Source organism: Oryzias latipes, chromosome 24 (assembly GCF_053564925.1).
Source record: "Oryzias latipes strain Hd-rR chromosome 24, Olatipes_Hd-rR_3.1".
NCBI lineage: Eukaryota > Metazoa > Chordata > Actinopteri > Beloniformes > Adrianichthyidae > Oryzias > Oryzias latipes.
Genome location: NC_136260.1, coordinates 11095232 through 11117542, shown reverse-complemented (window position 1 = coordinate 11117542; position 22311 = coordinate 11095232). Strand labels below are relative to the sequence as shown.

The following is a 22311-nucleotide window of genomic DNA, read 5'->3' as shown; positions in this document are numbered from 1 at the left end:
AGCAAGGTCAACTGAGGCAGCTCAGATAACCGACGCATGGAAATTCAAGAAAGACCATCCACCGGGTTGTCAAGGACACTGTTGTCCTCCAGGATACAGTAGACACTCTCACATTGTGGCGGAAATGAAAAAAAAAGAAAAGACCAGCAGTTGCAGAAGACAAGGAGCTGCAAGGATCAATGGGCAAATTATGCAAAACAGAAATTTACCACAATTTGTAAGATTTAAAAATGTTAATTTCAATCTTTTCTGCAGTGCTATTGATATAGAACTGATGTTAAACAGGAAATGGAAGTCAAACAGTTTCTCTTTTGTTTGATGCTCTATATTCAGGGCCAACCATCTTTGTTGGGTTTCTTGGAAGAGTTCTTCCTTTAAAAACAAGTTTCGCAAGCCAAGGCTTGTCATGGCAATGTGCCCTTTCACTGCAAACTAATAACCATGTTATATCACCTGTGCATTGGTTATGCAAGATAGTTTTTAATCTTAAGAGACTGCAAGAAAAAAAAGATCATGTGTGAAATTGACCAAATGGACAAATAGAAAATAATCTGGTCCACAAAAAAAGTAAACAGAAGCACTTAGAGAAACAGATTTTAATGTCTTTAGGAGGAAGCTCTCACACATTCAACGACAGAATAAATAATATTGAAAAGACAGTAACAATTCTAAAATTCTTTAAGAGTTGCGCCTCAAAAGACACTAAAAGATAAGCAGGTTTTGCATTTTTTTCTTATAAAGAGCAAAATAAAATAAAATACAACTTGTGCTTGACATTTTCATTGGAAATGTGGCTAAACAGAAAAACCTGATCCGTGCTTCAAAAGCAGCTAGAAAAGCACATTTAAAAACTACACAGAAAAAAAAACGATCATTAAAAAACAAGTCGTAAAACTGCAATTCCTGGCAACACTCCTCTGCTGATGCGCCGCTCCTCGCTTATGCAGTCCCAGCGGAAAAGATGAGAAGTGAGCTAAGCAGGACTGAACAGACAAGAACATCGCAGATCATCTAACCTGCTCGGATATCTACATTGAAGCCATTCGGCGACCTTTCAGCAGGCAAGAGGACCCTTTCTGATATTACAAAGAAGTGGGGGAACGACTATATACAAACTAGGCTTCTCTGTATTTCTTTGGTCAGTCTTTACGTGGTGTGTAAAGAAACATTTACAGTGTCTCAGTTAACTCGAGCCATGCGCGTTTCCTCTCTAAAGTAGTTGAGCATAGTCTGGACCAGTTCTGGAAGATCATAGTCGTGTTTCCAGCCCCAGTCCTTCCTGGCGTTGGAGTCATCAAAGTTCATTGGCCAGCTGTCCGCTGAAAAGACAATGAAACGCAGGTTTTTTTAAGGGTTGCGAAACATGTATTTTTGTGACGGATCCATCAAAACCCAGGCTTACCGATCGCCTGCCGCACTGGGTCGATCTCATATGAGACCTCCAGCTCTGGCATCTGCTTCTGGAGCTCCCGAGTCAGTTCTTCAGGAGTGAAACTCATGGCGTTGATGTTGTAAGTTCTCATGCTGAGAGTGTCAGCTGGTGCCTCCATCACTTCCAGAGTTGCACGCAGACAGTCGTCGATGTACATCATAGGCAGCCGGGTGTCGGGTTTCAAGTTGCACTCAAACTTCCCCGTTTTGATGGCGTCGTGGAAGATCTGGACGGCATAGTCTGATTGGAAGACAATACGGACACAATTATTAAACAAGAAACGATCACAAAGGCTCAAAAGTTTAATTTTAAACTCTTAAAAAGAGCATCTGCCATAAAAACACTTGGCAGGCTCAAAGTTACTCTGCCCTTCAGTGATTTTATGACACCAGCTGCCACTTTTAAATACTTCACCAAATGACTGTAAATGTCACACTGTGTTCCCTAAACATCCTAACTCCTTTTAGAGTTGCACTTTCAACTTATTGGGTTACTACATTATAACATGGTACAGTGGTTTTTAAGATTTTAGTGGCCTTAGGTCCAAAGGTGAGACCCCTACCTGTTGTTCCACCTCCTGGTGTGGAGTCAGCAGAGATGATTCCTGGGTAGCGAAGACAGCGGAAGTCCAGACCATAGCGATGGTGGTAATACTATCCAAAAAAATTAACCACATCATTACAAAAAATGTCAAATATCCATTCAGCGTCGGCTTTACCCAACTATATTTAATGGTAATGAAAAACGATGGAAGAGAGATGGAAATCTGGGCCCCTCACCTCTCCCATTAGCTCAGCGTGGACTTTGGAAACACCGTAGATCGTGCGTGGTCTCTGCACACACAGATCTGGCGTGGGGTTGCGAGGGGAGGTGGGGCCAAAGGCACCAATGGTGCTGGGGACAAACAGACGCAAGCCATGTTCTGCTGCAATGTCAAGGATGTTGTGAAGCCCTAACAAACATGAAAATGAACAGAGTATGACATCGGCATTTAGAGCAAACTCAACAAATAGATCAACAAATCCTGGCATTAAACAATCATCTTTACATAAGACATTATACTATATATTTACTATAAGACATTTTTCAGAATAAAATACACTCAAATGCATCCAAATTAAACAAAAAATAATCTGAAGTGTTGCTCTTGTAAAGACAGTTAGAACACCAGTTGCCTATGTACTGTGAAATCAGTGTTGTAGAAGTCAATGGTGACCCCTCGCTCACCAGTAATGTTAACGGAGCGTGCCAAAGCCACGTTAGCCTCTCCTACAGCACTGAGAAGAGCGCTGTAGTGAACCAGCCAAGTGATGCGGTTGTTTACCACAATTTCCCGGAGGTTCTTGTAGTCCAGGATGTCGGAGTAAATGAAAGGCCCTGAGGGGGACACAGCAGATCAAAGAACACCATTTAAATTCAGACCCTTTAAACTTGTGTATAAAGAATGTTTCACTTTTGTTTTTAGATACAATGATACATGTGACCAAAGAGTCACAGAATATTACACAACGAGCAACGATTTCAACATATACAAGAACTGATTTCTAATATGGTCACTTTCAGGTTGCGTCTATCCAAATGTCATGTTTGTGAAATACAGGAGATTTTCAAAGAAGGTCACGATGTTAGTCATAAACTGACTTACTGGAATTTTAGGTGTAACTACGTGATAGCGGAGTCTGTAAAAGTTTTAATGTGCGTTTTATTGAGCAACAGTATCGTTTTGAGTTAACTTACCACTGTGAAAAACGCTGTTTGGTGGCTTCCTGATGTCTGACAGAATAACATTGTTCTTTCCGTACCTCATCCTGTAAGGGCGACAGTATTACATAACCTTAAAGACTTTGAAAAGAGTCACAAGACCAATGGTTTATGTTTCCAAGTCATTCTCACCTCAGTAGTTTGGCCAGTCCGACTCCAAGTTGCCCGAGCCCACCTGCAAAAGAGTGTCATGTGAGGACTTGCTTCCATGGAGACTCTAGCAGGCCTGGAGAAAAAGGTCACATCTCCAGACAACCTTCTTTGTGTTAAACTGGCATCAACGGCTGCGTTGATTGCCAGACTTTTTTTTCCCCCTAGTGGTCTTGGGGTTTTCTCCAAAAGTACATTTTGTACAAGCTTTTCCTTAGGGAAAACCTCTTGGCTTCAGTGCTTTTTGAGCAAGTGCAAATATCATGCTGTCATGCTATACATTTGCTATGATTTTGATTTGAGTTCAAACAGGGGGTAAAGTGCAGTTGGTTGAGTCTGAACTTGCTCAGTGAAATTTATCATTAGTATGTCGCCTGTGTTGTTTAGAAGCAGCAGTGCCGTCTTGATGGAAGTGTGTTTTTGACTATAATGGATGGATAAGGATGTTTAAACCAGACAGCAGTGGATGCGGTTTATGTTTCTAAGCAGAAATGTGTTTCAATTAATTCATGCATTTGTTGCTCTAAGACTAGGCAGATGTATATATTTACCCAGAGGTTATTGAAATAAAAAAATGGGTGGTCCACACTACTGCAGCTAGAATTTTAATAAAAACTGGTGGAAGAGATCAGAATTTGACAAATTTAGATGGAAACACTCCTTCATATCTCTGGAAGCTCATACTTATTGCGAATGACTTGTCATTCTGAGAATTTCAACTTCCTGTTTTTTATTGGAAGCCAGACACCTTTCTATCTATACAGCTACACTTAAAACATTCTTAGGCGATAAAGCTTATCATTAAAGATAGCATTGGTGGCCTTGAGCCATGGCTTCACTTTTGTTGCTGAAAACCTCAGTCTGCTGAGGTTCATGGTAGGACACAGCTAGTGGTTTTAAACCATCAACCTTCAATTGTGGGGACAAAAATCCACACGTTTTCCTTACCTCCCTATTCTTTTTGTCATTGTTGCAGTCACTAACCTTTATGTCTCTTGTCTTCTAAAAGATGTTCCAGTGTGGACTTTTTGTGGATTCTCGTTTTGTTTTCTTGTTACAAGTCTATTTTTGTCTTATAACAGACATTTAAACGGCTAAAACATTTTCTGCCTATCCGGTCTGCAATATTACAGAGACTACAAGGATTTTGTGTACATCTCCTTCCTCTAGTCTCAATGCTGCCGTTTTACTTCACATGCTCATAATTCTCTTCTTTTCTATCCTCTCAAACCACAATTGGTCACTGCAGATAGTTTGACTTCTCAGTCTGGTTCTGACTTTCTCACTTATTTCAATTTCAAGGGAATTTTTTTGCTTTCTGTAAATGCTTTTTGTAAATAATCTAGACCTTTTTGGAATTATATGGACTGAATTGGATTATAATAATTATTATTTTCAATCTGATGTTTTTAGCTCTTTGTGTGGAAACAAAAAAGGGAATACACCGGTGTTGCATTTGTGTTTGGGATAAAGGGTCAAAAATATGAATGGGGCCTAAATCTCTTATGGGATGGCTACAGGATCTACAGCTTGGTGGCTATTGTGTGGCAATGAGTGAATGAGTGAGGAGGTGGGACATGGAGGAGGAGCGGGTGGTGCCTGCAGGCCATCCATCGCCTCTCTGGGCTTTAGTTTGACTTGATACTGCAGAATAATTCACAGCCCCAGTTTTGTGTTTGTTTACGATCACGAAGACCCGGCAGTAGGTATCAAGACACAGTTGGGGTTAAACTGCCATTAAGAAGGCACACAGTCAAAACATGCAGATCATTTTCTGAAACTGCTTGTATTAGAAACTGAACCAACACAAACATTTACACAAGTGTGTAAAGATGACACCGTCTCAAAACAGCATGTTGTAAACTCTTTTGAGTATAAATGTTCTTAAAAAGAATCAAGAACATTTGAACCTTCTTGCTTACCAGTGATAAGCACCTTGGGGTGGTCTGTTTCAGAGAAAGACACAGAGTGGAAGCTTGCATCAGAGGTCACCTGGCGAGGGGAGAAGCTGATGCTGCGCACAGCCACCGTTAAAGGCTGGCATCCACACCCAGGGGTGCCCATTAGGGCCTGCTTGGCCACTTTGCTGAGGGTTCTGATGACAGGCATGCTGATACCTATATGGGCAAAGGAGTGGAGGTGAGATATTTGAATAAACTTGAAATTTGACTAGAGCATGCTCTCCAAGGGAATCAGGAGGTGCATACATAAAAAGGCTAAAAAGATGAAAGAATTTCACTTGTCTAGAAACAAACTATAAATAAACGTTGTGGACAGTATAAGCATATTGTCTGACTTTGTTCCCCGATGGTGCAAAGTTTTAAACGTTGGAAAGGTGTAAGCAACGTGAGTGTTTCTGACTATACGGCGAGATCCAACCAGAGCCGGACGCGTGCGCTGCGATTTGGGTGTGGCCTATTTATAGGACGCATTATAGAACCGCCTTAAACAGAACTCCCTTTTATTTTTTTAGAGACATTTAATACGCCCCGAATTGCGCACGTGTCGCACACGGTGCAGGGTTGCATAATAGACGGGGCTCGGACCCGTTCCTGCTCGCGTCACGGCGGCATCCTTCCTCCTTCCGCGTGAGATGAGAAGAGCGCAGCTTTTCTTAAAACGGCGGCGTGTCGATCCGGGAAACTCACAAAGGATTCCCGGGAAAACCACTTATAAGATCAGGACACAACGTTAACGGACGGAGGGGGGAGAGAAAAGCCAGAAACGGAAGCGAAGAAGAAGATGTCGTGCACGCTGCCTGAGCTCCCGATATAATCATTAAAGCTGCATTTTTGACTAGTTGGCTTTAAGGTTTTTTTTTCCCCAAGTGTTTTTAAATTATTATTATTATTGTCCGTATTTAATTACAAAACAAAAAAAACTTGCAAACGAATGTGACCCAAAAATGAAACATATTTATACATCTCTTCAAAATATAAAACATGTTTTAAAAATATTATTAAAAGAAAAAGGCAGAAAGGTAATTTTACTCACCAGAGATGCGAAAACGAGTTGAAAATTGAGTGACTTGCTGTAAGAAAAGGTGTCTTCCTGGTTGGAGTTCTCCCCGCTGCGCGCTGACTCGTTATCTCCGCTCAGTGTTGCATCAGCTCCAAATATCAGCGGCCATCTGGCTTTGGGGGAGCCGACTCGGCCTCTGATTGGTGGAAGCGCGGAGGTGCGGTCCGCCTTCTCAGACCACGCCCTCTCATCACGTGACCGCGCTGCTGCCTCACTTTCTGGGAAATACTTCCACATCAGATTCAGCCTCGGATTACTTAAATGCAACAGTGCTGACGTTTAAAGTTCGATTTGTTTTCACAAGGTTCTGATTTATGTGTGTATTAAATACATTTAAATATTTAAAATGTAAATTTCAAACATTTGTAGACAATTAAGTACAGTTTTTTTTCTATTACCTTCAAATTGCACGTAAACAAAACAAATGTCCAAATATGTTTAAGATGAATAAAATTACCATTTTACCAAAAATCAGTAAAAGACACCAATGCCAAAAGATCTTTAAGTAGCCTATGTGTATTTTGTTCAGGGATGCCCTGCAACAGACCTGTTCAGGGTGTGCCCCACCTTCGACCTACAGCTGCTGGGTTTGCTCCAACAACCTTGTTACCTCGAAAGGGATTTAGCTGGTTTTGAAGATGAATGGTTTAGGGGCGATTGTGAGATGGCTTAGTGGAAAAGTTTTATTTCTGTAACAAGAAAAAAGTTAAACAATTCATTGTTTTTTTATCCGTATGTCCCACATATACACCCAGAGGTGTGGTCCACATGGTTCAAAGGGAAGGAAGAAACCCTACCATCCATCCAATTATCCAACTATCTATCTTCTATTCCCACTCAGTCCTCAGCAGGGTCACAGGGTTGCTGCAGCCTATCCCAGCAAATTTGCACCCTGAACAGTTCATCAGTCTGTTGTAGAGCCAGAAGGAGGACTCTTTAAAATTGTTGATCATTTTTTCAGTTTGTGGTTACATTTCCTGTATTTGAAAAACCAAACATTTAAGGATTCAATTTTTGACATGTGATTCAGATAAGATGAGTATTTCTATTTTGAAGAGGAGTATTTTGATTCTGAATAAGTAGATATGGTTTTTATTTATAGGGCTCTCTTTTGTAAGTCAAGCACCAGATTCACATGTAATCTCCTCCTGATTCAATTTCAAATTACGTAAAGCAAAATGAGCAAACAGGAGTTACAAAATCTATATTGACATCTGATTTTAACTTTATTTTAAGGATTAGAATATAATAAATAGTATAATAGCATCTATAAAATCAAAGTTCGTAGGGCTGGGGAGCGGAACTGACCTCTTGAGCTGACTTTTGTTTGAGCAGTCAAAGTTTGTCATTAACAAACATGATGTTTTAGCAAAAGGAGTCCATCAGTACTGGCACCAGGAAGCAAATCAGTTATTGGCTGTGCGGTCATGTCATGTGACGTTTGGTGATGTGTCTTGTAAACTTGGTTGAAGAGAGTGGCACAGATGTCAACTAAACATCGACTAGTGGTGACCTGGATTCCCTGGAGAAGGCCAGACAGACTAGATAGTCCAAACGTATTGAAAGTCTGCTGTGAACCTGCGGCTGAGCCCAGGGGTTAAATGTTCTTCCTTTACCTTGTTTGGGAAACGTCCAACCAGAGAGAAACTAGACACCTTAAATTGAACATCTCCTTCACCTTTATAGTGCAGCCGCTCCGAGCTTTGGCAGTTTGGTCTCTGATACCACCTTGAAACTGGGGGTGGACACCAAAAGGGCTGCCATCAAGATGAAAAAGGATTACTATTGAGTCTGGCTGTCTTTTGGGACTCCTTAAGCAGCTGGTAGGTACAGGTGGTCCAAACCAACAACAGAGGCAAGAAATCAGGCTCAACTCTTGCCAGACTTAAGTTCTTGGGGAGGCTACAGAGAAGGTCTATTGGTTAATTCTGGTAAATCATCTGGGACCCCAGAGTGGGATGTCATTGCTCTTCCAACTGTGTTATAGTAGCAGCCTTGGAGATTTTGACCTCAACCATTGGGTTTTTTTGAAAGGTGGGAGGATTACTTTGAGGACACTGACCTACTTAATCTCACTGATACAACTTCCATTGAGGAACCAGGAGCTGAAGATTCTGAAATGGAGCCAAAGTTGAAATCACAGGGCAGTCAAAAAGAGGCAAAGCACCAGTGGTGGATGAGATCCACAAAGGTGGATTGGAGGGTGTGTCCCAACAACAGGGAGATCCCACTCTGGCTCCAGGGTCCGTTCATGATTATCACAAACAGAATAGCTTTGTAGTTTAGAGCAAGAGGGAGTCGGGTTTGGAGCCTCGTGGTTTTATCTTTGCATTTTGCAGTTCATGTAGTCCTGCTGCCCTGTGGTGGTTTGCAGTCATTTGTGAAAGTGGCTAGGATGATAATTAGCACCTCCAAGTCAGATACCAGGTTTTTTAAACAGAGAAGAGTGGTTTGTTCTCTTGAGGTAGGCAGAGAGCTCTTAACCCAAGTGAAGGAGTTCTAGTATTGAAGAGTCATGTTTGCAAGTAACGGAAAGCTGGAGCCTGAGATTACCAGGCATAAATGTACAGTTGCTGCATTAGGTTTTATGAATCCGTTGTGGTGAAGAAAGCGCTGACCCAATAAACACAGCTCTTCATTTACTGTTTGCTCTTAGATCTTTCTCCCATTACTGGTCATGAGCTTTGGGTTGTGACCAACAGAACAAGAATCCAGATACAAGCAGCTAAAATGGGTTTGTTTGCATATGGACCTTGTTTGCAATAAACAGGATAAGGTGTTTGGTCACCAGAGAGAAGTTTGGAGTACAATCGTCGCTAGTCCTCCCCATTAGAGATGAGTCGACTGAAGTTGGACATCTCTTTGGAAGGTTGTTCCAGGTATTTCACAATAAAGAAAAGCACCAGGGACGACCCAGAACCCACTGGGGGGGGGGACTATGTCCATCAGCATAGTTGAAGGAGGTGTCTCAGAAGAGGAAGGTCTAAACATTTCAGTTTAGTATTGTGCCTCCGTGACCTGACTCTGGTTAAGAAAAGATTTGTCCTTAATAAAATTAAAAAAGCAAGATATACATTCTATTAAAGAATTTCCTACAGTTATTGTGAGTTTTAGACACTGAATGGTAAAGTGAAGGAAAAAACACAAAAGTTGGCACAAGCTGCTCAACAGGGAGCACATCACCAGAACAAGAGCTGCTATTCACGAGGAAGTCAAAGATATTTCTGTCCTCACAAAGCTGTGTAATTTAACTTCTATAGTGATTGGGTAACAAGAAATATATTCAGGATGCACAGCCACATTCATGGGCATCAGATCATGCTTGCTAAAGAAAAATCCCCCTGTGCAAACCCCCCCTGCATATCTAGAAGGTTTGTTTGCAAGATAGTTAATCTATTAACTGACATGCTTTTTTATCAAAGAGTTCAGATTGCTTCTTCTGAGAATGAAGTGCCAGTCTGTCCATATCTGGTTGAACTTTGATAACCTCATTTTTGGGGATCAACCTAAATGAGGTTATTAAGGTGAGCCACAAATGTGCTAGTGGTCTGTCGCAATCCACTTTGTGATTGTTTTCAGCCAGTGTACGTCTCTACGTTCAAAATTTAACACTGCAATGTAAACAATGCAGGTGCCGCTGTGTGCCTCCATGAAGCAGCTGATCCCAGAGTTATTTATTCCCTCAGTCAACACGGCAGAGGATGACTTCATCACAGCAGAGTCAGGATTTCACATGAAGAGGCTGAGGTGTTGTTTACTCACTTCTGAACGGGGGCATAAAGACATAAAAAAAAAGAAAATCTCCTTTCATACCTCTCATCTGATTTTTTTTTTATGTCATACAGTTAAATGTCAACTGTGTGGTGGCATTCAAATGTGTTAAATTCAGTGTAGTTTGCATGTTTAAAAAGGATTTGCAGCAGATAAAGGATCAGACACAAAAACAACTTGATTTTTAAACTTTTATTGTCTTACATAACAAATAAAAGCTTTAATAAGTGTTGTGAATTTAATCTTTACAGTAATGCATTGCACAATCTTGATAAGCAGACAAAACAAGTGTTTGTTGAAGTTTAATGAGATTAATTGTTCTTCCGAGCAAGGATAGATGATTTAGCGACCTTAATCCTATTAAATATTTTGGATTATGCTACATAAATCAGTCTAGTTTTGCAGTGATAGATTATAATTTTACAATAAATGTTTTCATGTTTTATTTTTATTCTTGCACGCAGAAAGTATTTGGTGTAATGTTTTTTTTTTTTTAAATGGATAAAATACTCCTTGAGCGAGCATGTAAATATCCTTTTTCCCACAGATTAAAGTTCTTCAGGGATTATGTCCTAACCCTGGTGGTAAATCAGAATTACCATAGTAAAGCAGTGAAAGTGGATTTAGTTGGAGGCAAACAAGTTACCAAAGACAAGAACAGAACATTCATTTTGACACATAAATTAGGGCTTTATGTAAAAAACAAACAAACAAAAAACAACAGAAAAGGCAGAACGAACATTTTTCAAAGAAACTTAATTTGCTTTTGAGTTTAGGTTTGGTAAGAACATTTGCATAATTTTGTGTTTTAAAGATACTATTTCTTGGAAAAAAATGTTTTTTCACAGAAAGTGCATAACTTGAATTTTTGTTCCAACAGTTATGATTCCCACTTGGATTACCAAGTGTAGATTAGTGTTAAACACAAACATTCTTCAAAAGACTGGCGTCCTCTTTTTATCACTATGGCAACAGCCTCGTTACCGCATCATCATTTCTCTGCATCACACTCTCCAGAACATTTTTACACCACGAGTTGGGCAACTCGGGATCTGCTCCGACCCGGACCGGGATAACGAGGACGCAGAACATGGGATGGAGAGATGCCTGTTACTAATCGCAGTACAGAAGGTGATGACCCAACCTACACGTTTCATCTCAACACCCCGGAGAGCCACATACTGCCTTATCTACATATGTTGCCATAGTTACGCCGCAGTGCTTCAGTTCTATAAGCATTTGGGAAAATGCATTTAAGGAAATAGATGAATTCAACAAGTGAAGTTCTTGATTAAAAAAAAGAAAGAAAGAAAAATCACGGAATGTGAAGAAATCTCTGTATGTTGGGGACAGCATGGATGCTGATGTTAGAGGTACATTAGTGAAATTAAATAAAAAAATTTAAAGCATGTTAAATGCCTGATTTCCTAATTGTGAAATAATGTTTTACTCCTCCTCGTTTTTCTCCTTCAGTTTTTAAGTGTCTTTCTCATTTTTATGGGGTTCGCAGCACCGGCTCATCCGTTTCCAGCTCGGCCAGCTGCCGGCGCAGGCAGTTCACTTTGTTCTGAAGTTCTTTGTTGTATTCAATGATATGTACCATTTCATCGTAGGCCTCATCCAAACACTTGGAGGATCGGTTCCAGCGAAGGAACACTCCTGTAAAAAAACAAACAAGTTAAAGTAAGAATGAACTATAAGCCTCATTTTAATTAAAGTTTTTAAAACTTTCTGATGTTTGAAGTAGAAAAATGTGGGATCTAAAAAGGGTGTTCCTTCTGTATCGAGCTCCTGAAGCTAATTGGAGTTGACATCAAGCTGTGTTGAATCCAGGACACAGATTGTGGGATTTCACAGATTCACCACACACTATCAGTTCCCATCAGCCACTGGAGACCTGATCCTCCACGGGGCCTTTGGAGGTAAATAGTCATTTTCAAGTGAGTGCCTCATCAGCGCGAGCTCACGCGCCGTGGCGATTCTCAGATGTCAGCTTCATTTAGAATTTAGGGGTCAGGATAAAGTGCTGGGCATGAGACTCCCAACAAAGAAAGCTTGGACCCATTCACCTCTAAATGCACACAGCTCTTCTCAAGCCCAACTTCTCTCTGTCAATGTCTAATAAAAAAAAAAAAAAAACATTTTTGAACTTTAAAACCCCAAAAAACAAACAAAAAATAAACAAAAATATATTAGAGACTTCATTGGCATCACTAGTTTGATCACATTTTATTTTGTGGCTTTATCTAAGCCATTCAAATTGAACAATTTCACATTTTTTCAAATGAAATTTTTAGCAAAACTTTCTTGACATAATCTTTCTGAAACATTGACCTCAAGGGTTTTACCAGCCAAGTGTAAGAATGTGCTACAGGTCTAAGATTAGCCTGCATATGGTCACTGACGGAGGACAGGTTGTAAAATGTTATACTGTGTTCAGTGTCAACTTTCACTGAGGACACACCTACAGCACTGACCACATAGGGAGCAGGAAGGCTGATGGGATTCCAAAAGCCATCGTGCAAAATAAAATAAAAAAACAAATAGTCCAGGTGAAACTTCTCATTCATTTTTGGTCTAAATTTGTACAAATCAAACAAAAATTGACTTTATTCTTGGTGCCTGAGAATAAAACAGCAAAAATACCTAAGTTCTGCAGCAATATATTTTTGAAAATGAATTTTGTCTTTACAAAAAGTGACGCTTCAAACTGATTTATGTAAAACATTGTAAAGCACCATTTGATGCCTTATTTTGTATAGTGAAGAGAAAAAAAGGTATATTTGCCACATTTTGCAACCAAAAACCAATGTTAATACAGAAAAATTAAAGTGTTTTCATCCAAGACAGCTTAGAAAGACTTTCAAGCCTTTAATTTACTGAAATAAAGGCGCCCCCTTCTGGTAAGATTTTAGGGAGCCAGAAAAGAAAGAAAACGGGAAAAACGACATAAATTAGAAAAAGTGTTTGTGTAAATATTACTGTGAATTTGTATTTTTAGTGATATTAAGGACACCTTCAGCCAAGCATCGATGTAAAGTGTTACATGTCAGTTAAGGCTGATTTTAGTTAACCTGAAAACGTAAAGATTAAAGCCGTTTTAAAGGCAAAAAAACAGATTTTTTTGGGCGACATTTGCATAAACTCATATCAACCAAATGATCGTGTTTACATCAGATATATTTGAGACCCATATTAGAATAAAAGCAAGTATGGTTGAGTCAATATATTGTAAAAGAAATGTTTTGTGGCGTCAATTTTGGAAATAAAACTCAAAATTGGACGCAAGACATTTTTTGCATTTTTTTGGAGTGCAGCTTACCCTCCCACAGCAGAAGGCTCTGCGGGGCCACTGACGGCCAGATTACAAGACTGTTGGCTTCATAGAGGGGGTTGGTCAGGTGCTCCAGCTCCTGAGGCCGATTCATCCACGACCAAAGAGATACAGTCTTCTCAGGCAGAAAGAGCCTAGCTCTGATAAAAAGGGGACAAAAACCAAATGTCATTTACTTCAGATCCTTCCACCAAAAGTAAAGCTCAGATCAAGGAGACATAATGAAATTTACCATCAGTTTTATCCATCTTACCTCTCGGCTGCACAGTTGCAGAGAAAAGTACCGAACTGAGAGGCGTAGGCATGTTCAAACAGAAGCACTAGGAAGCTCTCATTGAACTCGAAGGAGCAGGGAAACTGTCGGAGGATCTGCCACACGCAGTCCAGGAAGAGCAGGAAGACGGGGGCCTCGTGGCGAGGCTTGCTGTTGGAGTACGCAGACTGAGCACAGCGCTGCTGGAACGGGTGACCTGCCTGGGAGAGATGCAATCAAAAAGACGAATGCTAAAAATGGAATTTGCAAAAATGATCACTTTCTGTCCTGTACTTTCAGAGACGTTTAAAGTTCAAACCTGGATCCACTCCCGCTCCACCAGTCTTTGGAAGCCTTTGATGGTCCTGCAGCTCGGATCAAGAATAATCTGAGCCAAGGAGGTCACCTGCAGGGTGGAATCTGTCCCCTCAGTGCCATGGACAAGAACTGAAGCCCCCTCCCTGGGATGAAGCAGATTGTCAGCAAGTCTCTCCAGCAGGTCAATTTACACAAAAGCAGAATCATCAAATGAAAAAGAACATTAGTGGCCTGACCTGTCAATACACTGGGCAGCCAGGCAGGCAGTTGTGAGGATTTCCCTGACATGAGACAGCCAGTTGGACGCCTCTAGCTTGCTCAACCAGCGGTCCATGCTGTGGGACTGATCATTACAAGCCTCCACCAGTTTTATCAGGCTCTCCTGGAGGACGTTATACCTAAAAATGAACACATTTTATCGAATTATAACACAAATAGATAAAGCAAAAACAAATATCTCCTTTAAGATAGAGATCTTGCTATGAAACATTTACAAAATCATCACTGGATCAGCTGCAGTCCTTCAATCACCTCTCAATGGATTTGTGGATCCTCCTCCACTGTGGGTAGTTTGCCTCAGACTCAAATCCCCCCCCGCGAGCTTTGGCCTGCTGGGCAACATTAATGGTGCGAGTGTCAATGATGTAGCCGCGCTTTCCAGGCCTCAGAGTGGCATTGATCAGTTTTTCGTCTTCCTTACACCGCCTCCCGTTGGTCCCCGCCAACGGCTGTCCGGCTCGCATCATCACCTGAAGACAGACATCAGGATTTTTAGGAGGATTCGCTGCTATTCCCTCAGGCAGTGTCATATCTTCGATCCATTCTAAGCGCACTTACCATGCCGTTTTTGCTGTGATAGTAACTAAGCACTGGGAAACGGCCGCCGTGGCGAAAGGTGGCAACTTTCCTCAACGCGTCATCGTCGACGTCTTTGGGTACCACCACAAGAGAGGGATATGACGAGCACACGCTAAAATCCTTATTGACTTCACTCAGCCTCCACTCATCGGTCTAAAAGAGGGAACGATACGTTAAAAAGAGGGAGAGGACTCGTCTGAGTCAGTAAAATGACACTTGTCAGATTTAAGCGGACCATGGACTCCAAGCCTTTAAATGCATTCTGTGGAAGAAAAGAGTTCCATCCATCCTCCAGGACCTCGAACATGGGCCGGTAGAAGAACGGATACATGAGGGAGACGGAGTCAAGAGTGGACAGGGCCTAGACGGGACACAAAAGCGACAACATGTTAAGCCATATTGCTTAATAAACCAAATCCAATGAAAATTGTGTTTTTGGTGTTTATTACATGTTCTTGTGGCATTTTTCTGATGATGGAGGACATATATATTTGTAAAATTCTTATTAAAACTGTATTTCTCAATATTCATATATTCAAATCACGAAACAGGAGCAGACAAAAAATGCAGTGTTTGTGATGTAGAAAATACAGTTGGTGCATCACAAGCTCTTTGCTCCGCTCAATTCTGATGCATCGAGTTGCAGACAAATAGATCTTTGTTTTCCTCGTCTGAGCTGGAATCTGGTTCAAAACTGTACGGCTGGATAGTTACAGTATTGCTCGCTATTTATTTTTTTTGCACAGCTAATGTTAAGGTTGGGGGTGTGAGGGGCTGTAAGCTAGGGGGAAGAGTGTGCAAACAGATAGGTGATGGGAAGTGGGAGTGGGGTTGCTGCACGCCTACAGTCCCGCAGACAACTCAGAGGTGAATTTCTAGTGAACTACTGCCACTCTGCAGAAACTAAAAAAAATGTGTCTAAAAACAGCATAATTGTCGTTAAAACACCACTGGGAAAGCTTTTAGAATAGATCAAAAGATGATTGGGACTTTAATCGCATGGATTATCGAGCTAGAGTTTGCAATAAAAAGGAAAAAGAAAAAAAAAACTCTGGGGCATCATTAAGGCTTTTTACCTCAATGGAGCTGGCGATGTTCAGGCATTCCTCCATGCCGGGGATGTCGAGCTGAATCACTCTCAGGTCTTTGCATTTGACGATGATGCTTCCCAACGACCCAACAAACCTACAAGAAGGAGCAAATTGTTAAACAAATAAATAAATAAAGTTTCGCAGAAGGTTGCCATCAGAGGACAAAACCCATTTAAAAGGAAAACGTGTAGATAAGCGTGTTAAGGTCTGCACTGATTCCATTACAAAGTCTCTTGTTTTGTTCAAACACTTAATATGTTTTGATTTTTGTCTTGATTTTTAATAACCTGAAGTACATACGATCGTGCTTAGATTACCCCAAATGTAAAGATAAATGCTATTTAGTTTTCCCCAAAAAATGTTTAAAAATGACTAGCACATCTGCATCTGTCATAGCAAGGAAGTACCAAAACATTGTCTGTTGATCTTGATGGAGCATCAAATAAAGACCATGCAAACAAACTGAACAGGAAACAGATGTTAAAAGCTGTCAAAACAACAGGAAGATGCTCAACTATGAATGCAGCGTCACCTCTTCTCAATGGAGTCGATGTTTGAATGAAGCAGCCACAGCTCCTCCGTGTTGTCCTGTCTGGAGGAGAGAATTAGATGGTGGCCAGTTAAACAAAGAGTCCCTTCCACGTTGGGCATGAAGGGCCGGTGCAGGACAACGCCGTCCGCTCGGGGAGTTTTGATCAGCTCTGCGAACTCCATGACTGTCAGGACACAAAAGTATGCGCACAAACACACTGGTTACTCAATTCAACAGGACTTATGTGGCGTTTCACTGCAAACTAACCACAGAAATTGATGTTGGAGATAAACTGCTGCCAGACTGACGAGTCACTGAATCAGGAAGCAAAGTGGCTAACATTAGCTAGCAGGCTAATTGTGCAATAAATCCATGATTTTCTTTAGACGTGATTTGTGTCACCATAAATATTGTTAAACGTTTAAAGTACGTCTATGCTATTAATTTTTGCAGCCACGTTTTCCACGAACGCGAAAAAGGTTTGTCAGACACTTACCTGATCCTGTTTTGGGGCTTTCGGACAGCTGGGTAAATATTCCGAGCGCACCCCACCGGAAACGTCTCCCGGAAATGTCTTTTTCCCAAAAAACTTTATTAACACAATACAAAACAACAGATAGGAGAAAACACTACTGTGCAACTATAGCACATCAAAAATATGCATTACAGTTCAGAGTTTTATGTTTTGTTTTTGAACATAGAATAAATGGCACGTTTTGTTTTAAATATGCTGCTTCTTTAAAAGATGAAGTGTTCTTGTAGCCTTCGCATGTGTTCTTGTTTTGTAAGAGGACTTAAAGTCCTAATAATAGATTGCAGTAAAACAAGGTTGTAAGCTGGACCATTCACATTATGAATATGGTATTTCCCAAAGATAATCAACAGTTGAATTATAAAAATGACATTTTTTGATAAGCCATGTAATTCAAATATAACATGACATAAAAAATATTAATTTTGATGTCTAGATTCAATTTTGTGATGAATAATTCTTCCAAATCCGACACAATTTATTTGTGTAGATACAAATAAATTGCAGAATGGCTTCCCTTCTTGACTGGCAAAAAACACAAGATTCTTTGATCCTTATTCTAAATTCTGTAATAATTTGATATGACATTTTAAATGAAACTTCTTTTATTTCGTTATTAATGCAGTATTTATGAACAGGAGAAATAGCATTTTCCTGATGTAGGTCACCCATGGTTGAAAACCAAAAAAGCTTTACAGCAGGTGGAACTGAACGAGAAATCTGATTGAACTATATGGTGCATCCTTATTGTGATGTCCACATCTCCAATAAAAACTCTATTGATTTCAGCTCAATCAAGTTTTAATGATATATGTTTTAGAAACTGAAAGTTTTAGAAACTGAAGGGAGATGGTACGATTGCATCGAATACAACGGCATATTCTTTCGGTGTCACTGGTAAGCCAGAACTCTGAAGAAATTCTGAATATGACATGAAAAAATCATAGTTTAGTAACTGACCTACCAACAGTATTCCTCTGTCAAACCATGAGCAGTAAAACGATTATTGGAATTATTATTAATTATTGGATTAAAGGAATTCTTTGCAAAATCCTTTGCAAAAAAACAGAAAAAACAGTTGCTAATAAGAGATCTGGACTGAGCAACCCCCCCCCCCCCCCCCCCCCCCCCCGCGTACCAAATAGGGAGTACCTGCTGGCTCCAAGAAGCCAAAATCCCATAGACTTCTATAGATAATAAAACAGCTATTACTCAGTCATTTTATTTGACAGAATGACAATTCTTGCTCTGAAGCTTGTTTTTAACATGTTCTTGTTAATCCTAACTTTTTTCATGATATTGTTGCTTAAGCACAGGTTCCTCAAGGTACAAAATGACCAATCAGATGCCTGAATAAAAGCACTCGGACCAATCACTGCTTAATGTCGTCGTCTGGACTTATTGGATGTACCTATACATTAAATGAAATTGCATATTAAGCTGATGTATGGCATCAAACTCTCTGCCTGTGCAAATCAGTGAAAGTTGATTTGCTGTGGCAACCCCTGAAGAGATATGTAGATGTATAAAACATTTTACCTGACTAAATATCAGCCAAATTAGGAAAAACATAACCACAGTGATCTGCAACTGTAACAACAGTAAATGATAATCACACAGTTTCAAACTATCTTCATAAGTGTGGGCGATATATATATGAGGGATATCTTTAAATATCTTGTTTTTGGTATAAATAAAGTACAGTATAATCACTCTTGCGTATCCAGCATGTATGTTTAATAACAAAAAAGGACTCTAGGTGGTAGCAGTGTGACATTTTTACTCAATCTCTTCTGCAGGTGCCTGAGTGGGATCATTCAGAATTAACCCATCCATCCATTTTCTTACCCCACTATATCTCTTTCTGTGTCACTGGTTTACTGGAAAGGTTGTCAGTCGGTCACAGGGGACACAAGGACTCCCACACACACTAACAGGCACACCTAGGGACACTTAGAGTGACCAACTGACCAAGGAAGCATGGTTTTGGACTGTGGAAGGAAGGCAGAGTAAAAGGAGAAAACCCACGCATGCACAGGGAGAACATGTAAACTCCACACGGAAGGGTCCCAGCTGGGATTTGAACCAGGGCCTTCTCGCTGTGACCACTGTGTCACGGTGCAGCCCCATTCAAAATTAATATAAAGTTAAAATGTGTGCAGTTTCTATGTTTCTGTGAAAAAAAATTATATTTAGCAAGTTTAGAAATAAATTGTATTGTAAATAATGAATCTACAAAAAGGATTACATGTTTAGCCTGACTGCTGTGATTTACTGTACTTTCAAGTGGTAGAGAAGTTAAACAATAATAATATTAACGGAAAATAATCAAACAAATGATCAAATCTGAATACCTACCTTCTATTGATACAAATGCATTCTTGGTAGTTTGCATTGATTTAAAAATCTTGTGAAAGGAAACCACAATTCAACAAGACAATTACAGACAGTGTGTAATGTTGCTAATGTAATGTTTACAGACCCAAGATCCCGAAGTAGAATGCAGGCAAAATGACTAAACTGTGAATCCTATCAGAAAAAAACAAAAATAAATGTAAAAGAATATGTCAAATAACCTTTTAGACTATGAAGATCGTTCTGGTCCCTTCATGCTGCAGAAATTCAGTACATTAAAAAGAGAAATGACAAACAACACTACAAAATGCTTTGATGCATGTCAATCAAATGCCCAAGTGGAAAATCTGCTGATCAGTAACATTTAAAAAAAAAAAAAAAACTTAAACAATCGTTTCCTGCATGACAAACAAGATGTTGTTTTGAATTTTCCTTTTTATGGAAGACATAATGACTTTTATTCTTTACAATGATGGTTTGTTCATTATATCATTTGCATATTGTTTTTCCAGCATTTTTATTACAAAAAGGCTGTTCTAGAATGTTTTAACCTTATGCCAGAAATACATTGAAATGTGAGATTGAAATATGTTTCTGTTTAAGAACCCCTCTGAAGCTAAGGTGATGTTTGGTCCTTCTGCAAAAACAAAATCCCTTTTACCGGTACTTACCCCAGAAGTCAAATGTATTACAATTTGTGTTAAAAACACACAAATGAAACGTTTTTCTTGTCTGTGTTTGTTGCTTAAACTTAATTTTAAGTGTTTTATTTGAAGTTTATATTATATGAAGCTATAATCTGAGTGAACCACATTCTAACAGCATCACATATTTGCACTTTTCTTTGCATATTTGCAGCCTTTTGTGTTTGAATAACTGCATATTTGGCAGATTTGCCCCGTTCTGCCAAACTGTGCTCGTCAGACAGATGGCCTCATATTTTACCAGAATCTCTGGAGTTGAAAAGTTTGGTCCAAATTCATTAGGAATGGCATCAGGTGACAGCATAAAACGAAGTACACAAACAGGCTGTGAGCCAAACTGCTAGAGCGAGGAGTTTTGATTGGATAATTAACAAATTAAGTGAGAAAAGACAAGTTTTTTTTTGCAATTTCAATTCGCATATTCAAGTTTGTTGCTAATGAAGGAACCTGGAGCTCATTCTGTGTGATATCCATTATTGTGTCACACAAAACCAGGGAAAGAAGCTGTGACTGTTGTTGTATGAGAAAAAGAAAAGAGGAAGAAGAAGAAGAGGCAAGTCTGTTATGTTTTGGTATCAATCCAAAGGGATGGTTAGCTTATGTAGTAAAGGTTGAGAAGGAGATTCCCTGGAGAAGTGTGGGCTGCATGGTTCAACAGGGAAGCTCCATTAGAGAAGTCACAAGATGTCTGAAGTAAAGGTGCTAGTTGGCAGTCAGCAGCAAACCACACTTTCATTTCCTGATGGAAGAGGAGGGGATGTGGAACTTTTATAGATGCTGATTAATTGTGGGAAACAACATGAAGCTGACTTCAAAGGCCATAAATCTGGCAGAAACATAGCTGGGAGGAAAAAGCTGCAGCCTCCAGATATTTGTCTTAATTCCTCAGTATAGTGGGGAGTTCCCGCTCGCTGGGATCTCAAAGAACATGAAGGGACACACGTCGACCTTGAATGACTCCCCATGAGGTAAACACTTCCAAACAGAGCTGCAGAAGAAAGGCAGAGATGTTGGCAGAGGCTTTGGTTTGCCAGTTTGCTTGAGATCTTTGTCAGAGCGGTGATCGTTTGTTGTTTGTCTGTCGGAGCTTCACAGCAGAGGGTTTGTTCTCAGCTTCTGCAGCTCACATCAGAGGCAGCTCTGGATGCACGTCAGAGCTCAGATGGATGTAAAAATCCATCTTCTCACCACAAACCAAATAAATGTCTTTCATCTGAGAATAATAGGCTTTGGGCTAATACAAATAAAAAAAAAATTCCCTTTACATTTTCACAAGGCTTAAAAAGCAGTAACATTTTTGATCCAAAATAGTACACAAATAAGGGGGTTTGATAAATTGACCTTTGGGCTTTTTGGATTGGTTTAAGTGTTTCATTTGATCAGAATTTCTCAATTAAAATTTGTTTTTAAAAAACAATTCTGTCCAAAAGTGGACAGAAGTGATCCAAGTTTTCAAGGTCCCACTCTGAGGACATTTTTTCTGACGATGACGTGGGGACATATGTAAAGAAATTAAACTATAAAATTGCATTTCTGAGTATTTCCTTACTTAAATGATTGTGAATCAGGAACAGATGAAAATTGCCGTAATACACTTTCAAAATACACTGAGCGGGCCATTTATAATACATCAAAAGATGATTTGAAATATCAAAAGGTTTAGATTTAGATTTTATTCGAAGCTGGTTAAGAAAAAAGTTCTTATTCATCTTTTGCCCTATCCCTTCAGGGGTCGCCTCGACAAATCAGCTTTCACTGATTTGCACGATTTGGCAGATTTTTATGCCGGATGCTCTTCCTGACAATACCTCGTATTTTATCTAGACTGGGAACTGGCATAGGGGGGCCCAGACTCACACTGGATGAAGCTCATTGCTCCCTGGTAAAAAAAAGTAATATTCAAATGAAGCAAGCTTTAACCAGAGGATATCTCCTCCCCCCTTATATTTGGTATTGTATTTGTTTTGTCACTTCATCTGGACTTAAAGGACCTAAAGACAAGTACTCAAACTAATGAAGCTACTTGGATGAGTGGTGAAACACTTTAAGAAAAAAAGACTTAGTCCAGATGCCATGACCCAACTCCATCCATCCATCCATCCATCCATCCATCCATCCATCCATCCATCCATCCATCCATCCATCCATCCATCCATCCATCCATCCATCCATCCATCCATCCATCCATCCAATGAACCT

General features: G+C 39.9%; 2 protein-coding genes across 3 annotated transcripts; both read right to left on the bottom strand.

Moving 5' to 3' along the window:
- Window positions 1–581: 581 nt before the first annotated feature.
- Window positions 582–6479, bottom strand: tdh (L-threonine dehydrogenase). Its single transcript, XM_004083686.4, has 9 exons — window positions 6338–6479; window positions 5266–5460; window positions 3326–3368; window positions 3170–3240; window positions 2660–2809; window positions 2212–2384; window positions 1995–2085; window positions 1403–1672; window positions 582–1319 (listed from the first exon to the last, which is right to left on the bottom strand). The coding sequence occupies exons 2-9, from the start codon at window positions 5450–5452 to the stop codon at window positions 1180–1182; spliced, it is 1125 nt and encodes a 374-aa protein (XP_004083734.1). The 5' UTR covers window positions 5453–5460; window positions 6338–6479; the 3' UTR covers window positions 582–1179.
- A 3833-nt stretch (window positions 6480–10312) lies between these two features.
- mtmr9 (myotubularin related protein 9) lies at window positions 10313–17129 on the bottom strand. Of its 2 annotated transcripts, none has more exons than XM_004083687.5 (11): window positions 17018–17129; window positions 16522–16705; window positions 15975–16083; window positions 15134–15259; window positions 14878–15051; window positions 14572–14789; window positions 14277–14438; window positions 14042–14183; window positions 13723–13943; window positions 13458–13609; window positions 10313–11794 (listed from the first exon to the last, which is right to left on the bottom strand). In XM_004083687.5, exons 2-11 carry the CDS (start codon window positions 16701–16703, stop codon window positions 11631–11633), a joined length of 1650 nt encoding a protein of 549 aa, XP_004083735.1. In that variant the 5' UTR covers window positions 16704–16705; window positions 17018–17129; the 3' UTR covers window positions 10313–11630. The 2 variants fall into 2 exon arrangements, with proteins under 2 accessions (XP_004083735.1, XP_020570217.1); XM_020714558.2 differs by having other exon boundaries at window positions 16789–17025.
- Between the last annotated feature and the right edge of the window lie 5182 nt (window positions 17130–22311).

Bases quoted from the DNA above. Each gene is read 5' to 3' on its own strand.
- mtmr9 (XM_004083687.5), bottom strand. From the start codon at position 16,703: ATGGAGTTCGCAGAGCTGATCAAAACTCCCCGAGCGGACGGCGTTGTC. The intron at 16,084-16,521 runs GTGACGCTGCAT...TCCTTCTTGTAG, and splicing joins ATCGACTCCATTGAGAAGAG to GTTTGTTGGGTCGTTGGGAA. The intron at 13,944-14,041 runs GTTTGAACTTTA...CATCTCTCCCAG, and splicing joins TGGAGCGGGAGTGGATCCAG to GCAGGTCACCCGTTCCAGCA.
- tdh (XM_004083686.4), bottom strand. From the start codon at position 5,452: ATGCCTGTCATCAGAACCCTCAGCAAAGTGGCCAAGCAGGCCCTAATG. The intron at 3,241-3,325 runs GTGAGAATGACT...TCGCCCTTACAG, and splicing joins GGACTGGCCAAACTACTGAG to GATGAGGTACGGAAAGAACA. The intron at 1,673-1,994 runs GTAGGGGTCTCA...TCTTCCAATCAG, and splicing joins ACCAGGAGGTGGAACAACAG to ACTATGCCGTCCAGATCTTC.